Raw genomic sequence first — 25,577 nt, forward strand, 5'->3', positions numbered from 1 at the left:
ACATATTGTTAGTCAAAGCCTAGATTTTCAACCACATTTCTTTGTGCCCTAGCCAGCTTCAGTCTGTGCTGAACTCCAGCCACATCTGACTAATCCCGCCGATTCCACCAGGCTCAATTCAAATGGTAGCCACTTCCGGGATGCCTTCTCTGCTCTTTTCCTTTCTAAGCAAGATCAATCCCTAATCGGTTTCCCCTTTGTATTTTGTTTATGGTTACGTGACTCTTCATGTTTGTTTATTTGTATTTGTAATATTATTAAGGCTGTGTCACCAGTGCCTAGCACATATAGAATGAATAAAAGTATTTGTTATGCTACGAGATAGCTATTTTGAAAGAAAGCCAACCGTTTTTTACAAAATCTTTTTGTATCATAGGAATATCATTTGACTTATGAGTCAGCTACTTTTTTATTCTTGAAGAAATTGTTTAAAGCTCATGCAGCATATGAAAATGAATACTGCACGATAAGGAATAAGTGATTAGCAGTTTTTTCCCTTTTGAATTGAACTGTTACTCTGTCAGTTTGACTCTATTGGAAAGAATGTGTTTTATCTACAATAAAATAATTGGATCTCTTCAAATTGTGTGGTAATTTATGTATAGGTTATAATTTGGTTAACTTTCTAAAGTGGAGTGTGACCACACGCAAAAGAGTGGATACTTAAACTTTTTCTAATTTGCCTTTTGCTTCCTTCCCAAAGGTATAATAAACTTCTATATAATGCATGTTACAATAAAATATTACAAATTAGCATTCATTAGGGAGTTTTTTTTTTTTTTTTTTTTTTAAAGACAGGGTCTTGCTGTGGCCCAGGCTGGAGCATAATGGCACCATCGTAGCTCACTGCAGCCTTGAACGCCTAAGCTTAGGGGATCCTCCCACCTCAGCTTCCTGAGTAATTGGGACTACAGGGATGCACCACCTCACCTGGCTAAGTTTTAATATTATTATTATTAATTTCTTTTTTTTTTTTTTTTTTTAAGAGACAGGGCCTTTCTTTATTGTCCAGGCTAGCCTCAAACTCCTGGCCTAAAGCAGTCCTCTCACTTCGGCTTCCCAAAGTGCTGGGATTACAGGCTATGTATATTTTTGAATGCCATGTTATTGCTTTTAGATGACAAGAATATTTCTGATTATTGAAATGTTTCTGAGTTAGGGTTCTGCCCAGTTATATTTTGAAAGTCAGTAAGACTTGTGACACAATATTTTTATACAAGTGACTCTGCAACTTTTCGAGTAAGTATTCTTTTAACCCACTAAAATATACCCTGTGAGCATTTTTATTCTGTTATGTGGCTTTATAAGTGCTTTTTCCATATATCATTCAACAGTAAACTTTAACCTTGGATCACATTGTCAGTGTTCCTTATTCATTAAATTATAGTTGTATGCAAGCCATTATACTTCACATTAAAGATGATGTAGAGAGCCAACAATTATTTAAAGCAAGGAAGTGACATAATTTATTTGTTTTTAAGAAATCTGATTCTACTAACACATTCAAGTTCAGCTATTATATGGTGAGGACTCTATTAGATCCAGCTAATATGCCTTGGTGTGTAACCAGATACTTTATCCTTTTAAAGAGGTAGGGGTTTTGTTGTGCTGCTGGTTTGGTTTTTTGGTTTTGATTCCTGTTCTACAGAAAAAAGTTGAAGCTCAGCTTGGAGGATAGACTCAATAGTGAAGAGTCTTGTTACAATGAGGTGGATTCAGATGCTGTTAAGAGAGTCATGTTGTACATGATAAATACATACTGTCTCAATTTTTCAGTTGAAAAATAAATTGTAGAAATAGCTGGGTGTGATGGCTCATGCCTGTAATCCCACCACTATGGGAATCCAAGGCGGGTGGATCACTTGAGGCTAGGAGTTCAAGACCAGCCTGGCCAACATGGCAAAACCCCGTCTCTACTAAAAATACACAGATTAGCTGGGCATGGTGGTGGTGCCTGTAATCCCATCTACTTGGGAGGTTGAGGCAGGAGAATCGCTTGAACCCAGGAGTTAGAGGTTGCAGTGAGCCCAAAATCACACCACTGTACTCCAGCCTGCCTGGGTAATAGAGTGAGATTCCGTCTAAAAAAAAAAAAAAAGAAAGAAAAGAAAAATAAATTGTAAAGATAAATACATACAATTTTTTTTAAAAAAAAGAGAGTCTTAGAACCATATGCGCCTGCACAGTGGCTGAGATGTTATTAGCAGTCAATATCACTTAATTCTTGAATACTTGGCAGAAAATTACTTTGGCAAATTAGTGTGTACATTTTAAGAATCATATTTCTGTTTTAACCGTATAGTACCAGTTAACCTTCCCATTTTCTTAAATGGTTAAGTTCAGATTCACTCAAATTACTTACAGGTGAAAGAATTATCTAAATTATGTTAAGCACTTTTGCTTTTAATTTATCAAGTGATCTAAAATGTAACTGTGCCATAATACTCGGGATGGATGGGATAGGTACATTTTGTTTTTAACTAGCATGGTGTTAATTGAATCATTCTTACATTACTTTCAAAATTGCTTTAAATTCATTAAAAGGTGTTCATTTTGTAAGTTCCTTTTTTTGTTTTTTGTTTTTTGTTTTTTGTTTTTTTGAGACAGAGTCTCACTCTGTCATCCAGGCTGGAGTGCAGTGGCACGATCTTGGCTCACTGCAGCCTCTGCGTCCTGGGTTCAAGCAATACTCATGCCTCAGCCTCCCTAGTAGCTGGGACTACAGATGGGCACCACTGCACCTGGCTAATTTTTGTATTTTTAGTAGAGACAGGTTTTCACCATTTTGGCCAGAGTGGTCTCAAACTCCTGACCTCAGGTGATCCACCTGCCTCTGCCTCCCAAAGTGCTAGAATTACAGGCGTGAGCCACCGCACCCAGCCCATTTTGTAGATTCTTAATGTGTATGCTGGTTTTATTTAAGAGAGTTTTTAAGAAAGATAACTTAGAAATTATCAGTGAAAAACCAAATCCTAAAACAGGTGAGTTGATACGTGAGCTTTTTATGTTTTGAACATTTAATTTTTTTCCCCTTAATGTTCTTAATTCTATAATAATGGTTTTAGCTTTGTACTTACAGTGTTACATCATACTCATATTTTCTCACTGGGGTTTAAGTCATCTCCTCTGAGTCAAGCAAGATTTTCAGTTCCTGTTGGGTGCAACACATGCTTTACAATTATTATTTGTATTTAAATTATTTGATACCTGTAATGGTAGAAATGTGAGGTAACATTTCTAAATCTGTTTTGGTGGTAATTTTGTCTGAACAGCTAAGAGTAGGAAATGATTGTGAAGCTTCCAAGGATGAGAGGCATTGGGTTTAAAATTAAACTGGAATTGGGAAAGCTTTCATTACTGTGCTTCCGATAGAAATGATCCTGGGGTGATGGTAGGCAGTGAGATGAGAGGAGGAGGGAAGAGGAGCAGTGAGAGAGGCAGCATGTGCATGGCACATCTGCTGTCAGCGGAAGAAGGAAAAGGGCCTCTAAGGAAAATATGGCTTTATTCTGTTCTAGTGTCGTTGAACAGAAGATGAAAGGCAGAACTGAGAAGTCTCATTGGCTGTGGAAGAGTTGGAGAAAGGGGCAGCTGTTGAAAGGTTGGGATCTGAAAAGGAGAGCAGCTCAAGCCTTGGAGGCACTCCTACTTGGAGTATGACTTCTGGCAACCTTCTAAATGCTATGAGCCTCAGTTTATGTATTCATAAACTACAAATACTAACACCTACCTCAAATGGGCTCTGTGAGGATTGTCAAGGCCATTATATGACAGCTGAATATGTGAGTAGCACTGAAATGCTTGAGGGTAGCTGTTATGGTGGTGATCATAATATTTATTGCTGGAGGTGAGGATGAGTGAGGTTTTCACACCTGATTAATCCCTTCTTTTCCCCCAAGAAATTAGAAATTATCTGTTTTCTAAATGATGAGAGGAGAAAGAATAGAAAATAAAGGGTTAAGACCTTAAGGAGAATTTGTAGATGGTGGGTAAATGAAACATTGAGGTTTGAGCAGGATGTCTGGAAGCAGTTAGTTCTAAGTTAAAGGCAAATGGCATTTAGAACTAAATGTGGGGAAAGGAAATATATACTTTTCATGTTTTACCCCTCAAAAAAAATTACAATCTTTGAGATTGCTAACTCAGTGGTTATTGCTTCACATAAAAAAGACTCAAGAATTCAGTTTCAAGAAAGGCAAAGCACTTTTAATATTTTTCTTTTGTTCTTAAAACATTGCCTTTAATTGTAGGCACAATTTTCTATGCCAGCGTATTTTCAGTTTAAAAATAAATTGCAGAAACAGTCTTTGTGGCAGCCAGATTTCAACAGGATATTTTTCTCCTTTTTATTACAATGAAAGCAAATTAAAAGTTATCTATGTAAAACATTAAGAAATTTTATATTTAATAATAATTTTTAAATCACTTGACTAGCATAGGCTGAATTGATTTAATAACTAAATGGCTGCTACAAACATGTATTTTAAACCTAATTAAGATTTGATTGTTTGAGTTGCAAAATTACAAGACACTGTGTGATTTCTGTTGATGAGAGCTCTTCAATTTTAAGGCAAGCTAGAGAGTGTAATTGTTTTTTATAGAGTAATGAAACTAAGGCCAACTTGAGAATCTAGTAAATTATAGTTAAAAATTATAGTACTCTTTTTGGTTTCACTAGAAGGATACTGAAAACACAAGTTAAAAGCACACATCTGAGCTTTTTGCTGCATAGTTTTCTTCATAGAGAAATACAATAGCTTCCATAGTTTCCACACCTCTTCTGCCCCACTCCAGTCTAACATTATTGTGGATATGTGGCAGCTTTTGTGGGTTGGGCCTTTATAAAAGTCCAAGTCATGATACTGGCTTTTGTTGCCAGGAGTGGCAGAAGAATTGCCAAATGGCAGCTGCCAAACCACTATGCTATTCTATTTTTCTTAAACTAAATTAAATCTTTCTCTTTTTCCCTTAAGGGAAATACATGATTCAGAGCAAATCATATAAATGGGTTCACATCTGAGTTTAGTAAGAAACAACTGAAATCTCTTCTGTGGGATTCTAAAATATGTATTACTCGTTTTGCACAGTAGATACATTTTCAACGATATTACCATGGTTACATATATGAAACACTGCATAATAAAGCTTGCTTTGCCTGACTGTAATGTATCACTCAGAAGAATAGTATTGGCTGTTATTGGCAATATGTTAATAGCAATTTCAATATTCTTTTAAAAAAGCAGAGTGGATTTTGGATTAAAAAGCAGAGTGGATTTTAACTGCTTTGTCACTGAAGTTGCCCATGAAATAGAGATTTAAAAAAAAAAAAAAAAAACCCCACCAAAAACACATGCTCCCACAAGGAAGAATTGCATTATGAAAGGTAGTCATTGTGTAGCCAAAACATTAAAACATTTTTCTGAAGGTAGAAACAAAATCTCTAAAGGTCTGAAGTTCAGGTTGAATTACCATTTTACCTTCCCAAAGCAAGAAACTAGTAAAACCATTTTCTTCTTTTACCGTATAAAACAAGAGAAATCTACTTTTGAATATGCTAGCGCAGATATTTTCTTTGGACCATATGTAAGTTGCTTTGTCTAAGAAAACAGAATATTTCCTAGCTAATAGCCTCTTCCTTCCCCTTTTTCCTTGCTATTATAATATAACTGCATTTTATTCAGTTTCCTCTAGGTCGGCCACAAAGTTGTGAATTTTGACTGGCGTTAGCTCGCTCACCATAGTAGTCCCACTTATTTTGCCGTTGGTTGAATTAGACATGGAATCTCCTATCTCTGAGTAGTGAGATTCTTGAGAAAGATGGCCAGGGAGATTTTGGGAAACTTAGAGGGCAGGTCACCTGAGGTCAGGAGTTCGAGAGCAGCCTGGCCAACATGGTGAAACCCCGTCTCTACTAAAAATACAAAAATTAGCCGGGTGTGGTGGCAGGCGCCTGTAATCCCAGCTACTCGGGAGGCTGAGGCAGGAGAATAGCTTGAACCCGGGAGGGGGAGGTTGCAGTGAGCCGAGATTACGCCATTGCACTCCTGCCTGGGGAACAAGAGTGAGACTGTCAAAAAAAAAAAAAAAAAAAAACACCTTCCTTTTAACTCGAACTCCTGGGCTCAAACATTTCCTCCTGCTTCAGCCTCCCAAGTAGCTATTTTAAAAATTAGGTAGGTGTGGTGGTGTGCACCTTTAGTCCCAGTTACTTGAGAGGCTGAGGTAAGAGGACAGCGTGAACTTGGGAGGTTGAGGCTGCAGAGAGTTGTGTTCACATCACTGCATTATGGCCTGAGGGATAGAGTGTTTAATCTTTAATACCATACTTTTTTGCCCAGACTTGAGTGCATTGGCGCTATCTCAGCTCACTGCAGCCTCTGCCTCTTGGGGTCAAGCAGTTGTCATGCTGCAGCCACCAGAGTAGCTGGGATTACAGGCGTGCGCCACCATACCTGGCTAATTTCTGTATTTTTAGTTGAGACAGGGTTTCGCCATGTTGTCCAGGCTGGTCTCGAACTCCCGGCCTCAAGTGATCCACCCTCCTTGGCCTCCCAAAGTGCTGGGATTACAGGCATAATACCATACTTTTTAATGTACCTTTTCTATGTTTAGATATATTTAGATACACAAATACTTAACATTATACTGCAATGGCCTATAGTATTCAATACAGTAACATGCCATACCTGTTTTTATCCTAGGAGCAATAAGCTATACTATATAGCCTAGGTTTATATATAAATATATTTTCTATTTTTATAGTAGGCAGTACCAACTAGCTTTGTGTATGTATACTTTATGATATTCACACAACTAAAATCACCTAATATATTTTAGAATGTATCATCATAGTTGGAGTTGAGTATGATGAAACAGACAAACAAAATGTATTACCATAGTTAAGTGACACGTGACTGTATGGGTAGGCATGAAGTTAAACTTTTAATTTAAATAATTGACCAAATACTAATATAATGATGACATATACTGAACGTCCTGCAGTTCATAATAATTGTAAATAACATTTATCAAGTGCTTATTATTTTCTACAGCTCCATTATAAAGTAAGTTCCATGAGGGCAAGGATTTTTTATGTTTTTCTCACTGCTTTATGATACATTTTAATTTATAAATTAGGCACAATGGGACAGGCATGCTGACACATACCTGTAATCCCAGCAGTTTGGGAAACCAAAGTAGGAAGATCACTTGAGCCCGGGAGTTTGAGGCCAGACTGGGCAACCCAGCAAGACCCCATCTCTTGTTTTTTAAAAAATTAGGCACAGTAAAAGTTTAACTACAATAACTAATAAAAGTGTAACAGCACACCAGCATCACTAGTCTTGTACTTTGGGGGGTGGGGTGGTGTCATTATTAAGTAAAGTAAAGGTTGTTTGAACACAAAAACTGCAATACCTCAACAGTTAATCTGAGAACCAAGCCAACTACTAAGTAACTAACAGGGCAGGTAGCATCGACAGTTTAGAGACACTGGACAAAGGGATGATTCACATCATAGATGGGATAGAGCAGGATGGAGAGAGATTTCATCACACTACTCAGAACAACTCACAATTTAAAATTTATGAATTGTTTATCTCTGGGATTTTCTATTTAATATTTTTGGATGGCAATTGACTGAGGGTAACTGAAACCATAGAAAGCAAAACCACAGATAAGGGAGGACTACTGTATATAAATATATGTCTATATAGATCTTATATTTATGAAAATATTTGTGTGTATATACATGTATATGTTGACTAAATGAAGGAATAACCTGTGACATAGCTGCCTTTATTCAGTTGAGACAGAGAGAGGTAAAGTTGCCAGAGATCACCTAGCTATTAAGTGGAGGAGCTGGGATTCAAATCTATGTAGTCTGATTTCAGAAACTGTGCTCTCAACTGCCATTGTTTTCTGCTACCTCTGTTGTGTTTAGAGAAATACAGGAACACGAATAGTAAATACTGCTTTTCTTATTCAGTAGAGTCAGTTATTTTAAGGGTTATGATAGCCTAGTGTAGGGCTTCCCACTCTCAGCACTGCTGACGTTTCTGGAGGTTTATTTGGTCATGGAGGGCTCTGCTCTGCATTATAAAATGTTTAGCAGCACCCTGGCCTCTACCCACTAGACACCAGTAACATTTCCCCAGTTACGACATTCAAAATGTTACCGGGGATTGCCAAATGCTCACCTGGAGGCAGAATCACCCAATTGAGAACCACTTGTCTAGACCTATACATTAAAAGTCTGGAAGTAAGAGTAGGTAAACACTGGCATTGTATTTAGAAAAGTTTGGACTTCCTACTAGGCCACAGTGACTACAGAGACAAGGTGGGAATTAGTTTGTTCTGTGACCATAGGTATGTCTTATATCAAGACCTGAATTTGGCCGGGCGCAGAGCCTCATACCTGTAATCCCAGCACTTTGGGAGGCCAAGGCGGGTGGATCACCTGAGGACAGGAGTTTGAGACCAGCCTGACCAACATGGTGAAACCCCTCTCTACTAAAACTACAAAATTGGCCAGGCGTGGTGGTGCATGCCTGTAGTCTCAAATACTTGGGAGGCTGAGGCAGGAGAATCGCTTGAACCTGGGAGGCGGAACTTGGAGTGAGCTGAGATCGTGCTATTGCACTCCAGCCTGGGCAACAAGAGTGAAACTCCATCTCAAAAAATAAAGATAATAAAATAAAAAAAAAATAAAGACGTGAATTTTATCCTTTTTATAAGGATTCTTCTAGAAATACAATTTTTTTAAATACTTTTTTTATTTTCAGTTTTTATTAAGCATAAAATATCTGGCAAGAATTTTTTAAGTGACACCTTGTTTCAGTGTCTGTTAAAATTCTAATGCATTTTTAATAGGATAGTGATATGTTAGTTTGTAATTTAGTAGTGCAATATGTTTTGCAAAAATATAGCATGTGTGTCCCTAAAAATCACCTCATCATGCACAATCTGGAAACAAAAGACACAGGGCTTGGGGGGAAAATGGATTTAGGAGCACACCACTCAAAAACTTCATTAGTGACACATAGGAATAAAGATAGGAACCGAATAAAAATGGTAGCATAATAAATATGACATTTGGCCTTGAAAAAGACCCACAGTTTGCTTGTGAAAGTAACTGGGTGCTGAAAGGGTTTCAGCATGTGAATTATTGGGAAGTGTTGGGAGGAAGGTTATCTGAAATTGCATTGAAAGCTGTAGGCCTGGCGCGGTGGCTCACACCTGTAATCCCAGCACTTTGGGAAGCCAAGGCTGATGGATCACTTGAGGCCAGGAGTTCAAGACCAGCCTGGCCAACATGGCAAAACCCCCATCTCTACTAAAAATGGAAAACATTAGCCAGGCATGGTGACACACGCTCATAATCCCAGCTACCTTGGGAGGCTGAGGCAGGAGGATCATTTGAACCCAGGAGGCGGAGGTTGCAGTGCTCTGGGATTGCGCCATTTCACTGTAGCCTGGGCAACAGAGCAAAACTCTGTCTCAAAAAAAAAAAAAAGAAAAGAAAAAAAGTTGTATCACCAGATGCGGATAGGTGTGTTTCATAAAACAGGCAGTGAACTGAAGTAGCTGGTACATGTTTGAGGTGTGTGCAGATATACATGTTGTGTATTCCTATGTGGCTGGGTTTTCTTGGGTCCAGTTTTTTGCATCCATCTAGAGTCTCTCACAGATAAAATCATGCATAAGCAAGTGCCAAGTTGTGTTACGCTCAGATTGTTCCTTTAACATACAAATCATGTTGAAACAGTTCCAGCAAGCGTTATAGCAGAACTGATGATTCTCTTGATCTGAATTTTGAGGCCCATCAAAAAAAAAAAAACTTGTGAAATGCAGAAAAGAATGGCAGATCTAAGATGAAAACACAGAATCTGTAATAATACAGGAGACAGGCTTTGGTAGAATTGAGAAAAGGCTAGAATCATTGTCTTCCCTTCCCTGCCCTTCCTGTGGGTCCTGAGCAGTCACTCCTCTGTTGTGCCAAGGACAATGGTCAGGACCTAACAGTGAGCCAGCCGCCTCCCAGGGTGCCAAGTGCTGTATCTATTAACATGGTTCTAAATATTAACAGATGCCTCTGTGTGCTTCTTAGACCACTTGATCTAAGGACTAATAGAAACACTGTGTTTCATTAATCATTCTACTCTTACAATAGTCCATATGGAACTTTTCAAAAACTTTATATCTTTATATTAATACCGTTTCCATTTTATTTAATGGATAAAGTTTCAGGGTATTGAGTTACCCAAAAAAATATGAAAACTAGGATTTGGAAAAAGAATTTAAGCATATGAAATTTACCTGGAAGTTTGCAGTTGTGGTTATAGACTTATCACCATACAGAGCACGTGTACTAATATTTTAAGATTAACAAAAGAAAACTAATATTCAATACAGACCTTACAAGGTAAATTTTCTAATGTCAGGCATGTCAATGATAGGTCTCTGTTAACAGATTATTGTATATGACCTGATAAAAATTATTATAGACTATTTAATATATCAATATATATTGCATGTTATTTTGAGCATCTAGTATTTTTGGCTTAAATAAATAGGGTTTTTTTCCTTCTTTCATTCAGAAAGACAGTTGAAGACCTTAATCTTATCACTCAACCAAGAAAGAATACTATTTATTAGGCAAACATCTTTTTCTCCAAAAATAGTCATAACAATTCAAAGCAATTTTTTTCAGTAGACATAACAGATTTTTCTTTGTTTTTGTTGTTGTTTCCACATTTCATTTACTTGAGATTTTTGCTTCTCCTTCAGATTTCATTTTTTTTCTGCAACATACCTTCCTCAAGTGTCAAAAAATTAATCTCATTACATTATCTATATAAAGGTTATTTTGTAAAACAGAAACACTGTAAATTATTCCTGTTTCAGAACCTTCTATTTTTTTAAGGTACTGGTGCCCATATAGTAGTACTGTTAGGTTTTCTTTCCATTTATGAATTTGGCATTAGTACTCTGTAATGCACCCATGTTGGACCATAAAACGGTGGAGGTAGGTAGACACTCATACTTAACTTTTCATAACCCACCTATGAAGTATAAAATACAGTAATCATTGTATTTTACAATGCAGGGTAAAGAGCCAAACAGCCAAATCAACTTACCTTTTTTTTTTTGGAAGACAGAGTCTTACTCTGTTACCCAGATTGGAGTGCAACGGCACAATCTCAGCTCACTGCAACCTCCATCACCCAGGTTCGAGCAATTCTCCTGCCTCAGCCTCCCGAGTAGCTGGGATTACAGGCACACGCCACAAAACCTGGCTAATTTTTGTAGTTTTAATAGAGATGGGGTTTCACCATGTTGGTCAGGCTGGTCTTGAACGCCTGACCTCAAGTGATCCACCTTCCTTGGCACTCCAAAGTGCTGGGATTATAGGCGTGAGCCACGGCACTTGGCCTACAACTTACCTTTGTTTATAAAATAATGAAAAAGGATTGAGGCCAGAGTGAGAAGGGATGCATTTAACTTTTTTGTAAAAATATAAGTAACATTTGCACACATATACACTCCCAATAGATAGTAGGGAAGATATAGTCAGGAATCTCAAAAGGCTGGTGGCCAGGCACCGTGTCTCACGCCTGTAATCCCAGCACTTTGGGAGGCCGAGGCGGGTGGATCAACTGAGGTCAGGAGTTCAAGATCAACCTGACCAACATAGTGAAACCCCGTCTCTACTAAAAATACAAAAAATTAGCTGGGCGTGATGGTGGGTGCCTATAATCCGAGCCACTCGGGAGGCTGAGGCAGGAGAATTGCTTGAACCCAGAAGGCGGAGGTTGTAGTGAGCTGAGATCGTGCCATTGCACTCCAACCTGAGCGACAAGAATAAAACTCCGCCTCAAAAACAAAAACAAGAAAAGGCTGGGAGTTTGAATTTCATTTCCTTTGTAGACTAACTTTAATGTTACAATAAATAAATGGGCATTTTAAATACCTACATGTTCTGTTTTTCTTTTCTTCTTTTTTCAGCCATAATGAAAGGAAAGTGACCTGCAAACATCCAGTCACAGGACAACCATCACAGGACAATTGTATTTTTGTAGTGAATGAACAGTAAGTAAAGAGTTTCATGGAATGCCTGTATTCAAAATTGGGTTAGCCTTGAAATTGCTGTTATTTATATTTCAATTTAACAGCTTTCTTATCTGGACATTTGTAGTCAAGTATAATAACAGAATGCCAGCTGTTCACAATGTGTCATATAGAAACCTGACTTAAACATTTTTTTCATGAAGAATGTAATTTCAGAAGCTGTTTTTATAGTACTTCAAACGCAGTAAGCTCAGGAACCCGGGATGCAAGCTTAGAGAAACCGTGTAAATGGTTAGATTATTAAACTAATTTGAACTCAGTTTTCTCATCCTTAAATCAGATAGTGGTAATTACTATTTCACAAGAGTTTTATAAGCATCAAAGCATGTATTATACTATAAAGCTATTCACAGAGTTAGTTACTGAAATTGTTATTGTTTTAAAATTAGAATAATCTTATAATCGTTTTTAATTTTTCAGTTGGATGACCAAGTAGAATATCTGCAATAATGCCTATTATAAATAAACATGATAGGCCGGGCGCGGTGGCTCACGCCTGTAATCCTAGCACTTTGGGAGGCCAAGGTGGGCGAATCACTTGAGGTCAGGCATTCAAGACCAGCCTGGCCAACATGGTGAAACCCTAACTGTACTAAAAAAATAGAAAAATTAGCCGGGCATGGTGGCGCGTGCCGGTAGTCCCAGCTACTGAGGAGTCTGAGGCAGGAAAATCACTTGAACCTGGGAGGCAGATTCTGCAGTGAACCAAGATTGCGCCACTGCACTGTAGCCTGAGCAACAGAGTGAGACTCTTGTCTTAAAAAATAATAATAAATAAACATGATAATAATGTATTTTTGGCTTAGAAAAAGTGTTAGCTGTATTTAAAGTTGTTGTAAGTATTAAGGCCTGACTCTAGAGTAACTAGGATCCAAGTACTGTGAAAAAGTAGGACACTCGCATTGTTAACTGTAGAGAAGTGTAATTATAAAGTGGGTTACATACACAGCAAGTTCTAGCATTTTGACATATATTTTCAGGACTGTTGCAACCATGACATCTGAAGAAAAGAAGGAACGACCAATAAGTATGATAAATGAAGCTTCTAACTATAACGTGACTTCAGATTATGCAGTGCATCCAATGAGCCCTGTAGGCAGAGTAAGTTATTTTGCTTTATATTAATTATTGATAAGGAGTAAACAGTATCTATACCGTTAACCATAATGGACTTAAAAGTATAGAATAATAATTACATTTTTATTATTACATGAATTTGGAGGTAATTGATATAAGAAGCAACAGCCTGAAATACAAAGTAATAAGATTGTAATTCAGTGACTTAAATTTTTAAATTTGGAATAATTTTAGAAATATATTGATATTTGTGAGAGAGAATGGACACACTTAAGTTTTAAAGGTGATTATTCATGTAATAGCCTAGAAATCAAATTATCTGACTATAAGAATGCTTAGATTGAGAAAACATTTTTCAGCAAAACCATTGTAATAGTAAATTATGTTTATTGTAAGGAAATAGATAATTATAATAATAGTATTTTAGATGCCAGTTAAGGTTTTTGAAATAAAATTTTGTTAGGAGATTATAAATGAATATAAATTTTCAAATAATATAAATAATTTCTGATTGTTAAGTAACATAAATCCAACAGGCTAACTGAGCATAATGCTTTATGAGTATATTTTAATTAAAATCTGGAGAAATTGATGAATGGATTGAGAGCCACTAGGTCATTGTCTTGAAAGAAAGTTGAATCTGTTCCTCACACTTTACACCAAAAATTTTCTAGATGGATCAGTTGTTGAAATGTGAAAAACAAAACTAAGAAAAAAGCAATGGAAGATTTGAGAAAAAAAAAAAAAACAAGAAAAGCTCAGAATGCAGATAGGCTTTCTAAATATGACATAAAACTCAGAAGTAGCAATATAAAATAATGAGAAATTCAACCACACGTAATTATTATCCATGCAGAGTATCTGTAATTCATATAACAATTAAAGAATAATTTCCTTATAATTAAAGAAGTGCTGTGAATCAATAAGAAAAGGGCTTATGAGCCAGTTTGGAAATGGAAAAATTATATGAAATCAGTTTTCAAGAAAGAAAATGGAATTTACTCTTAAATATATGAAAAAAGATGCTCAGCCTCATCCGTAATATGAAAAATACTAATTAAAACCGGAAAAAGACACCATTTTCACCTACAGATTTCCAAAGGTCAGAAAGTTTCATAACACAGCACACTAACAACAGTATGGGTAAATAGGCATTCGGTTTATATAGTGAGCTCCAAGAAATAATGGAACAGAAGAGTGGATATTAAAATATGCAGTCATTTCAGAAAAATACTCATTAATCATGAGAACAATTATTTTAGATAGATAGACACACACATACAGTGATATTGGTTGCCACACAGTTGCAAGTGGGGCTAGCTGGGTGCTGGAGCCCAAGAGTGAGTAGGTTGATCTTTATGTATCTTTTTGTGTCGTTTGAGTTTTATACTGTTTTTAAGCATTACCTGTTTGAAAGTAAACGAAAATCTATCAAGAAAACATGCTTTAGGAAAAATTTTGTTGATATTGGGCCTTAAAATTTTCTTATATACTAATGAAAGCTTCCCAAAACAAAATTCTAATGAAGTAGGCTAGATTTCCAAAGATTCTGAACAAGTAGAAAAGTAAGAGATAATTTTATGTTACTTTATAGCTTCATTGTTTTCATGTTTGTTGGTCACCACTATGATTCCTGCCAAAATAAATCTTCATGGTAACCATAGCAGTATTTTTAAAGACTGTATATCCTTATGTGTATTTTGAAGAATCCAGTAAACCCCATCTGTCTAGTTTAAGTTCAGAGTTGTCCATAAAAAAGAAAACAGTACATCACATTAAGCAGATCCTTCCCGTCTTGTTTTGACTTGATGTGATATATTTGTTTATATTTAATATCTGTATATTTCTCCTCAGACTGAGTGCTATTAACTTTCTTTAATTGAACGTGCACTATTAAATGCAGATATAAAGGGAAAAGTTCTGTCATTTGGTTTATTCTTAAAGATTTGTTAACAGTTTTTACTCAAGATCTGTTCATTTTATATAGCAGGTAGGACAAAATACTGCCACATACTCTGTGTTTCTAAAAATTGTATATCCTATCCAGATTTTAAAGGAAAGATTGTAAAACTTGTGATATCCTGGGGGAAAAATTTTTGGTGCGGAATTCTTACACTTCAAAAAACTAACCCAGCAAAAGCAGAATTTTAATAATTTTTCTGAAAAGATTTAAGTCCTGCAAGTCTTGGGAAAATCTGAAAAGAGATTAAATTTTAAGAGGAAAATAAGCTCAAATCTCTAGGCATTAATACCACATTATCTGTCATGCTCTTTTTCTATTTAGACTTCACGAGCTTCAAAAAAAGTTCATAATTTTGGAAAGAGGTCAAATTCAATTAAAAGGAATCCTAATGCACCGGTTGTCAGACGAGGTTGGCTTTATAAACAGGTATTTTTTTTTTTCTATTTGATATGAAACAAAAGACAGAATTAGAAGGAACCTTTTAAACTGAATGTACCTAAGACAATTCTATAAAATCATAAAATTAAGAAGTAACTATGGAGAAGCCATGCAGGTTATTTGACTGCTTGTTACCCCTGAAGAATATCAAGGGAACAGTGAAGACAGAAAAAGGAGTGGACATTACTTACAACAGAGATTGTGTGTTTGTTATGGGTATTTCTAGATTTAAAATTAAATATATGCTGTATGAAAATGTTAGAAATGGCATGGTAAAAGTATCCTGACAGAAATATTTTTAAAATGTCAAAATTGAAATAACTAAATATTAATACAAGGGTATTTTTCTATTGATATAAAAATTGTTAGAGAAATATACAGTTGTATATTTCCCCCCTTTATACAGAAATTTTACAATAATTTCAGATTTTTCTGAGTTTTTTCATATTTTTGATTCTATAATATGAGATTATTCTTTCTTCCTCTTATGTTTTATGGCTTTTTTTTTTTTCTTTTCTTTTTAATTTGCTCGTACAGGGTTTACTCTCAGGCGTCCTGATAAGTTGGGGTTTATATTGTTGCACTGACTGGGGAACTTGCTATCTCAGTTCTTTTGGAACTTTATTAGTTTTGGAATTAGTAAAGATGTATGTACATTACTTCCTTGGATTTTGACATCATTTCGATTACATAGAGGCTATTTACTTCCCAGTTTGCAGCTAGGTTTCAGATAAGTGACTGGTAGATAACTGAGGTGACATCCTCAATCTTCAAGGCTTTTTTCTTTCTCTCTGATTCTACATACGTACAGATGATACAAAGCAAGTTAAATATTAGTTCATTGGTGTCAGTTTATTCTGTTAAATATTGCTAATTGCTTTCAGGTGACCGAATGATATTTATTAAGAGTCATAATTTTTATTGAAAGATCATTGACTATATTTTAACCACCTGATATTTAGGCTTTCCAGGCTAAAAGGTTTTTGCACATTTAGTTTCTTTTTTTTTTTTTTTTTTTTTTGTGAGACAGGATCTCACTCTGTCACCTGCCGAGACTGGAGGGCAGCAGTGTGATCTCAGCTCACCGCAACCTCCGCCTCCCAGGCTCAAGCAATTCTCCTGCCTCAGCTTCACAAGTAGCTAGGATTACAGGCATGTGCCACTACTGCCCAGCTAATTTTTGTATTTTTAGTAGAGACGGGTTTTCACCACCTTGGCCAGGCTGGCCTTGAATTCCTTTCCTCAAATGATCCACCCACCTTGGCGTCTCAAAGTGCTGGGATTACAGGCGTGAGCCACCACACCCAGCCCAGTTTCTAATAGAAAATTTTCTCCGTATTTTCCAGCTAGTCTTTCTAATAAGTCCAAATTATGATCAGCTATTTCAGTGCAAAACTGAGCCTAATAGCCTAATGGCATTCCTTATTTAAAATAGCTCTTGTTCTTATTTCTTGATCTCTTGGTTAATTTAGCACTGCAAAAGTATTACCAAGTAGCTTCTCTAACAAGTGTTTATTTTGGGCCGAGTACAGTGGTTCACGCCTGTAATCCCAGCACTTTGGGAGGCCGAGGCAGGAGAATCACTTGAGCCCAGGAGTTCAAGACCAGCTTGGGCAACATAGTGAGACCTCATCTCTACTTAAAAAAGATTAACCTGGTGCTATGCACCTGTAGTCCCAGCTACTCCAGAGGCTGAGGTGGGAGGATTGCTTGAGCCCAGGATTTGAGCTTGCAGTGAGGTATGATCATGCCACTGCACTCCAGCCTGGGTGACAGAGCAAGACCCTGTCTCCAAAAAAAAAAGTGTTTATTTTGTAATATGTGTGTGACACATATTTGTTTACAGTGTCCCTTATCCGTACTAAAGAAAGAATATAATTAAGTAATTAAAGATGGCTGGGTGTGGTGGCTCACATCTGTTATTCCAACACTTTGGGAGGCCAAGGTGGGTGGATCACCTTAGGACAGGAGTTCAAGACCAGCCTGGCCAACGTGGAGAAACCCTGTCTCTACCAAAAATACAAAAATTAGCCACCTGTGGTGGTGCATGACTGTAATCCTAGCTACTCGGGAGGCTGAGGCACGAGAATCACTTGAACCCAGGAAGCAGAGGTTGCAGTGAGCTGAGATTGTAGCACTACACACCATCCTGGGTGACAGTGTGAGATTGTCTCGGGGAAAAAAAAAAAATTGAAGATATCATTTGCCATTTAATTTTTTCTCTTTTTTTTTTTTTTGGTCTCTTTTTTGGTATAGCTGTCAATTTTAAGGCCAAATCTTTTATTTTGAAAGATTTTACCCATGTTAATTTCTATAATTCTAAAGTCATTACTCACAGCTAGAAATAAATTTAGAAATAATCAATGCACATCCAAACTGGCCTCTTTTTTCTTTTTTTTTTTTTTTTGGTATCTGTTTAATTTTTGCTTCCAAGTTTGCTACATTGCATATGGGAAAGTAATTTTTATTAAAATTCTGATTTTGTTTGAGCCTGATATTTTAATGAACTAAATTACTTAGAAATAGCTGCCAAATAGTCTCTTTTTTGCATGATAAGCAAACTATAGAGGTAAGAAGAAAAATGTTTATGAAACATATTTGTATATTAAGGTTTCTTTATTCACAGTCATTTTAAATCACATTACCTTTGGAATAATTTCAATCCACATATTTTTCTTCTTGTTGAAGATTAACATATTTATTAAATCTGGTTTACCAGAATGCATGCACTGCTGCATGGTTACATTATTCTCATCCTAGCAGATGTTTGTGTTGAGAAGAGTGAATTCCATATTGCTTACAAATACGAAGCCAAATCAAATTGCCTTAATATATTCCTTTTGCATGATGGTATTTTCGGAGACCAGTCTAGTTGGGAATATCTTAAGGCCCTAGAAAACTACCTCCAAATTTTTAATTGGCCTTTTAGTTAGGTTATATTACACATGTATCAAACATACCTTGTTTTAAAAGTTTAAATAAATGCACAAGGCCAGGAACAGTGGCTCAAGCCTGTAATCCCAGCACTTTGGGAGGCCAAGGCAGGTGGATCACCCCAGTCAGGAGTTAGAGACCAGCCTGACCAACATGGTAAAACCCTGTCTCTACTAAAAATACAAAAAAAATTAACCTGTCATGGTGGCAGACGCATGTAACCCCAGCTACTCTGGAGGCTGAGACAGGAGAATCGCTTGAACCCGGGAGGCAGAGGTTGCAGTGAGCTGAGATTGCGCCATTGCACTCCAGCCTGGGCAACAAGAGCGAAACTCCATCTCAAAAAAATAAAAATAAATAAATAAATAAATAAATGCACATGTGAGTTTTTATTGTTTGAAAAATAATCCTTAAATATGCTGATTTAATCTAGGACAGTACTGGCATGAAATTGTGGAAGAAACGCTGGTTTGTGCTTTCTGACCTTTGCCTCTTTTATTATAGAGGTAAGTTTACCCTACTATCTTAGTGTATTATTTTGTAATTGATATGTAATATAAGTATCAGATACTTTAAAAAAAAATAAGTACTGTAACTCTGTGTGCTATTTTATTATCAGCAAATAGTATCAAACAGATTTTTTCTTCTTTGACATATCATTCTTAGTCTTGGGGTCATGGTAGAGTAAATATGGTGCCTCAGACCGTGTTTGGTCTGAGTTTTGGTTCAGCTTCCCTAATCTTTGCTCTATAATGCTACTCTTTAATTCGGTGCTTAATAGATACAATCCTTAGTTTGAGGAGGTTCTTTTCACATGTCAGTTTTGTCAGATCTAGCTTATGGGTCCTTCAAGCACCCAATTCTGCTCCCCAGCAAATGATATTAGAATATTAGGGACTACTATCATGTAATGGCAAATGAAAAAAGTGAAATACAAATTTCATTTTGAACTTTTTTTTTGACCAAACACTGATAGCCTTTCTCTGGTTAGTAAATTATTAATTCAGTTTTAAATAAAAATCCAGAGATGTTTCATATGCCACATGGATCTCTTAGATACTACAAGATACTACAAAGTTGTTACCTGCCAATGAAAGGCATACCTAGGGGGCACTCTCCAGAAAAATCTGCCTCAGCTATAGTATAAAATCATGAATCTGGATAATCTCTCTTTCTTCTCTACTTTAAACTTTGGTTGTAAACCATCATGAAAGAATTAGATTGTCAACCCATAATTAATAATTTATGACTTTTCTCGAGAAGTATAACTTATGAGATATAATAGAGTTTTAGAACTGATTAGCAGTTTTTACATTTTTTGACTGCCCTAAGACCAGTAGCAAAATTTATAGTTGTGTATTGAAGCATTATAATACGTTAACCTTCAAAATTTGGAATTACTAGAATTGTTTCCATCTGCAAACTGTAGTTGAGAATTACTGCTGAGTCAGAATTAACCAACCCTATAAAACTGCATTTTGTCATAGAGATGTTCCTTAGCCTGCAATTGTGGTATTGTCTTTAGTTAAATGCTAAGCTTACTCTACAATTTTCCTTAGGGGTTTTCTTACTCTTTCAGAAAGTTAGGAGTTGTATTTCAGGCATTATCCTTAAGCTTATAATTTCTCTTTTCATCTCTTTTTCAGTATATTTATGGACTGCTTATAACAAGAAATGTTTATTATTTCTAATATTTTAAATTTCTAATACAAAAATTTGTTGGGGGTTTTTTTGTTTTGTTTTGTTTTGTTTTTGAGACAGAGTCTTGCTCTGTTGCCCAGGCTGGAGTGCAGTGGTGCAATCTTGGCTCACTGCAACCTCCGCCTCCCAGTTTCAGGTGATTCTTGTCCCTCAGCCTCCCAAGTAGCTGGGTTTACAGGTGCGCGCCACCACACTCAGCTAATTTTTTGTGTGTATTTTTAGTAGAGACAGGGTTTCACCATGTTGTCCAGGCTGGTCTCAAACTCCTGACCTTAAATGATCCACCCACCTCAGCCTCCCAAAGTGCTGGGATTACAGGTGTGAGCCACCATGCCCAGCCAAGAATTTATTGATGTTAATTTGCAACAAAAACCACTGAATTCCTTGTAATTTGCTATTGTTGTTGCTTAGGGAAAGGTGGGACTCATCACTTTTACTATAATAGGAAAGCTTTTGATCATATTTGAAAAATGTAAAAGTGAATCAGAAGCCATGCTGATGGATATAAAGATAAGAACAGTAGACACTGGGGAGCACAAGAGAGGGGAGGGCTGACCATAGTACCAGCTGGGTACTGTGCTATCTGGGAGACTGATTCATTTGTACTCCAGACCTCAGCATCACGCAATTTACCTTTGTAACAAATCCACATGTGTACCCCTGAACCTATAATAGAAGTTGGAAAAAAAAAAAAACAAGCCATGCTGAGTCTGAGATTCCTTATTATTAACCACCTGCATTTTATATGCAATGTATTTATTAATTTTAGTAGTTTCCCAAACACGAGGAATATAAAAAAGAAGAAACTGTAGAAACAAGAAAAATACCATTTAACTCATTTCAGATGACTGCTCTGCAGATTGTTGGAAAGAAGTATATGATATTATACATTTTTACTATTTTATCAATAAGAAATGTTAGGTTTTAAGTTAAAATAATCAGATTTCAGTGAGATCATAATAGCCTATATATTTTTTTTGTATATTTACTATTGGTTGAGTACTGTGCTGAGCAAGTTATATAGATGATCTATTTCATCTAACCCTCACAGCTACCTGATAATGTGGGGAATCTTATGTTCATTGCACACAAGGGGAAACTGATACACAAAGTGCTTACCTCAGGTCTCACAATTTGCAAATGGCACAGTCAGGATTTGAACTCAGGCACTCTGACTCCAGAGCTGACACCGTTAGTTTCTATTCTCTTAATCACGAGTTTTTGCCCCCACTCAGATATCCTCTTCTCTTAAACGCTGAGGGCAGTGGCCCCATTCATTTCTTCTCCATCTCTTAAAGCATCTAGTCTACTGACATACAAAGTGTGTTGTCAGAATTTTTTGGAGATCAGTCCGTGTTTTGCAGATAATGGAAATTAAAACAGAGAAAATAACTGATTTGCTAAAGATATTCCCAAATATCTTTAAAACTAAGTAGAAATGGGGAATCTCAAATGTCACTTGAATCCAGTAAAATGTTGAGATTCTTACGGCTCTTGTCCCAGGTCTTGTTCCCTAGGCAGCAAATTCTGTGATGGAGATTAACATGTAGAAAGCTTTTTGGAGAATGTTGTTCTTGGAACCATCAGCTGTGGCAAAGTGAAAGAAGGATATGGCAGAGATAAAAGAAAATGGGCTGCCATGCAGTCTCAGAAAAGCCTCGGCTGACCCCATGGAGAGTTCTTTCATTCTACAAACATTACTGAGTACTTACTCTGTCAGTCTATGAGTCTCTCTAGGTAATAGAAACTAGGACAGTGCTTCGGTCAGGCTTGATATAGAACTAAACAGAAGAATGTCATGATTAGAAGCAGTTTAAGAAGCTGAAGAACTCAGGATAGTCATTTGATAGAAGATGAAGATTTTTTACACGCACTGTCTTTGATTTTATATAATAATGGCAATATTTATTTAATGTTTCACTCTCTGCTGAGTTTTTTACATGTATTAACTCATTTAACCCTCATAACAATCTTTTGAGGTAAGTCCTATTACCCTCAATTTTATAGGTGATAAAACAGATACTAAGCATCAATAACTTGGCTAGGATTTCACAGCTAGTTAGTGTTAGGCAGGAAAACAACCTCACGTAATCTAGGGAAATCACCCTGTGCTTTAGTGCCTCTGTCTATTCTGAAGCAACTTTAGGAAAGATTATTTTATTATGGGACATAGAAGGATGTATTATCTGGTTAAAATGATTTTTTAATAAAGATGACCTCATGTGCTGTTTCTGACTATACCCTTTATATAAACATAAAACATAAAACTGGATTCAAAATTAGGGTTTGACTTATTCTTTTAAATTGTCACATTCTCTGTAATTCATGACTGCTTTCCAACTCCTTTTAACCTTTTGGACTAAATCTGTACTTCCATTCATCCTTTTACGCATTAGTGAATCGTACCTGAATGAGCACAGAATAGTAAAAACAAAATTTTGTTCCATTGCTATGAGAAAAGCTATTGAAAAAAGCCTCCTTTTAATGTAACTTTTTCCCTTCTGGATGTTTCACCAGATACTCTGAAAATGAGGGTGAAATAAATAAAATTGCTTGTTAAGTTTTTGATAATTAGGAAAAAGAAAAAGAAATCACACACAGCAAGCATAATAAAAAGAATTATTTCCCTTTTATGATTTCTCATTGGTGAGTTTATTAGCCTGATGACACCGCTTTATTAACTTGTCTTATAGGTCTATAACAATGAAGTACATATTTCAAGTTTCATAAACATCTCTGCCCCCAAGCAGCAAGTTAATAATATGAATCTATACTGTGTCAAGATTAATGTTTATCATTTTCCTAGGTATATTTTATGTGCTTGCCTTGTAGGCCTGTAATTTAGTCACGCTATTGTATATCAGAATGATTAGTAAAAGCAAACCTTCAAAGTTAAATGTTTTTAAAAGCATATAATTTATATAGCATAGTTCAACTGTGTATTCACATGTGTCTTCATTTATTCAACAAATGTTTTTGAGCAACTACCACTGTCATTCTAAGTGTCTTTGTAGAACTTACATTCTAGCATGGAGAAAAAGATAATAAGCAAATAAACAGCTAAAACATATAGTATGGCAGAGGTATTGAGAGTAGGCAATGGTAACATTCCGAAAGGAGAACAGAGAAAATGTTAAATAAATAGCATTTTAAAATACAGTAGTCAAGGAAAGCCTCATTGGTGAGACCTTTGAGCAAAGCCTGAAGGATGTAACCAAGAAAGCCATGTATTTGTCTGAGGATAGAATGGTTGGGCATTTAAATCCTATCAGAGATGTGGGTGGATTAATGCCGTTACTTACATGCCAGTATATTTTTCAGTGAATGACATGTAAAGGGGCTTTGTAGAATGCAGTATATATACCAAAGTATAAATTAATTGTGCTATTTGATGTTTTCATTTAAAACCTTATAAAGGCCTGCCTAAACATGAATATAGTTCATTTATATACAAGAACCTTTTGATTTGGCAAAAATAGATCTTGAAAAACTTTGCTTCATGAGAACATTTAAAATTCTAATCAGATGTTAAATTATCTCTTAGATGAGAAAGAAGAGGGTATCCTGGGAAGCATACTGTTACCTAGTTTTCAAATAGCTTTGCTTACCTCTGAAGATCACATTAATCGCAAATATGCTTTTAAGGTAAGGAAATAATACAGTTTTTAATTCTGTGTTCAAAACTTGCGTTGGTTAAAAATGGATATTGAGCCATAGATTATTACAAAAAAGCTATCTTATAATGATTTTTATATTTAAAGTATATTAATTAATGGTCTTCTGGTTGTATAGAAGAATGTCCCTCTAATTAGGAAGCACATGCTAAAATATTTAGGGGTCAAGTGTCTTCATGTCTGTGCTTTGAGATGGTTCTAGATAAAATGAACATGTCAGAATGCTAATAATTGATGAATATAATTATGGATGTCCTGGTGATTATTATACATTTTTTCAAGGTTACTGTATGTTTGAATTTTTTAATAATAAATTTGGGGTCTGGGCACAGTGGCGGTAATTCCAGCACTTTCGGAGACCAAGATGGGAGGATCACTTGAGTCCAGGAGTTGAGCCTGGGGAATATAGTGAGACCCTGTCTCTAAAACAAAACAAAACAAAACAACAAACATACTAGCCGGGCATTGTGGCTAGTCCCAGCTACTTGGGAGGCCGAGGTGAAAGGATCACTTGGGCCTGGGAGGTCAAGGCTGTAATGAGACATGATCACGCCACTGCAGTCCAGCCTGGGCAACACAGTAAGACCCTGTCTCAAAAAAAAATTATTAATAGGGTGGGCACAGTGGCTCATGCCTGTCATCCTAGCTCTTTAGGAGGCCGAGTCGGACAGAGAGCTTGAACCCAGGAGTTCAAGACCAGCCTGGCCAACATGGTAAAACCCCGACTCTACTAAAATTACAAAAATTAGCCAGGTGTGGTGGTGTGTGCCTGTAGTCCCAGCTACACAAAAGGCTCAGGTGGGAGGATCACTTGAGCCCTGGAGGCAGAGGTTGCAGTGAGCCAAGATTGTACCACTGTACTCCAGCCTAGGTGACAGAGTGAGACTCTGTATTAATAATTATTAATAATAAATTTGGAGGAAGAGTACTATAAGAGACAACAGTGTTTTTTAATAAAGGTACATATATGTACCTTTACTGAAAAACTTAGAGAATAATTGCAAAGATGTTCTTGGGTCTAAGTACATCATGATCATCAGGTCCTTTACAGAGAACACTGAAGTCGAGATGTGAAATCTGCTGTTATTAAATCCAAGCAGACCTGAGATCCCCTTCCTTGATTAATAGTACCCCCCAATCTTTGTGGTATTACTGGTCTGTGGATCACTCTCAAGTAAGAGGTCTTCAATGCTATTTTTGGAGATTTTTGTTTTCAAAAATCCTTCTGCATTCTTTGCTTTATGATTATGGCTAAAATAAATTTCAGAGGTCACCTAGTTTTTCAGTCTCTTTTAGAGTAAGAACTATAAGGTTCTTGCAGAAATTTCATTTTAAGGGAAAAGAGGGGGGAAATGCTGCTGGTTAACAATGAAAATGTTTGTACCATTATAAAATTGATTCAATTTTAAATTCCCACCACTTTTAAAGAATACTAAGGACTTCAGCTGATTTACAACTTTTGCTAATTAATATGTTACATGAGCAGGCCAGGCACAGTGGCTCGCGCCTGTAATCCCAGCACTTTGGGAGGCCGAGGCAGGTCAGGATCAACTGAGGTCAGGAGTTTGAGACCAGTCTGGCCAACATGGTGAAACCTCGTCTCTACTAAAAATACAAAAATTAACCAGACATTGTGGCGCTTGCCTATAGTCCTTACTACT

At 36.4% G+C, this 25,577-nt stretch overlaps 1 protein-coding gene across 12 annotated transcripts in view; it reads left to right on the forward strand.

The window, feature by feature from the left end:
• Positions 1 to 25,577, forward strand: part of PLEKHA5 (pleckstrin homology domain containing A5) — a 242,703-nt gene that overhangs the window by 109,660 nt on the left and 107,466 nt on the right. For 11 of the 12 annotated variants that reach the window (XM_054442322.2, XM_054442315.2, XM_054442324.2 and 8 more), the window contains exons 4-8: positions 12,007 to 12,090; positions 13,110 to 13,230; positions 15,491 to 15,595; positions 18,975 to 19,047; positions 23,787 to 23,887. In XM_054442322.2, coding sequence (XP_054298297.1) covers positions 12,007 to 12,090; positions 13,110 to 13,230; positions 15,491 to 15,595; positions 18,975 to 19,047; positions 23,787 to 23,887 — 484 coding nt within the window. Of the gene's footprint in view, positions 1 to 794; positions 3,498 to 12,006; positions 12,091 to 13,109; positions 13,231 to 15,490; positions 15,596 to 18,974; positions 19,048 to 23,786; positions 23,888 to 25,577 lie in introns of those variants that run through there. The other variant, XM_063672482.1, reaches the window with a different exon arrangement.

This window comes from Pongo pygmaeus, chromosome 10 (genome assembly GCF_028885625.2).
Source record: "Pongo pygmaeus isolate AG05252 chromosome 10, NHGRI_mPonPyg2-v2.0_pri, whole genome shotgun sequence".
In the NCBI taxonomy this organism is placed as follows: domain Eukaryota; kingdom Metazoa; phylum Chordata; class Mammalia; order Primates; family Hominidae; genus Pongo; species Pongo pygmaeus.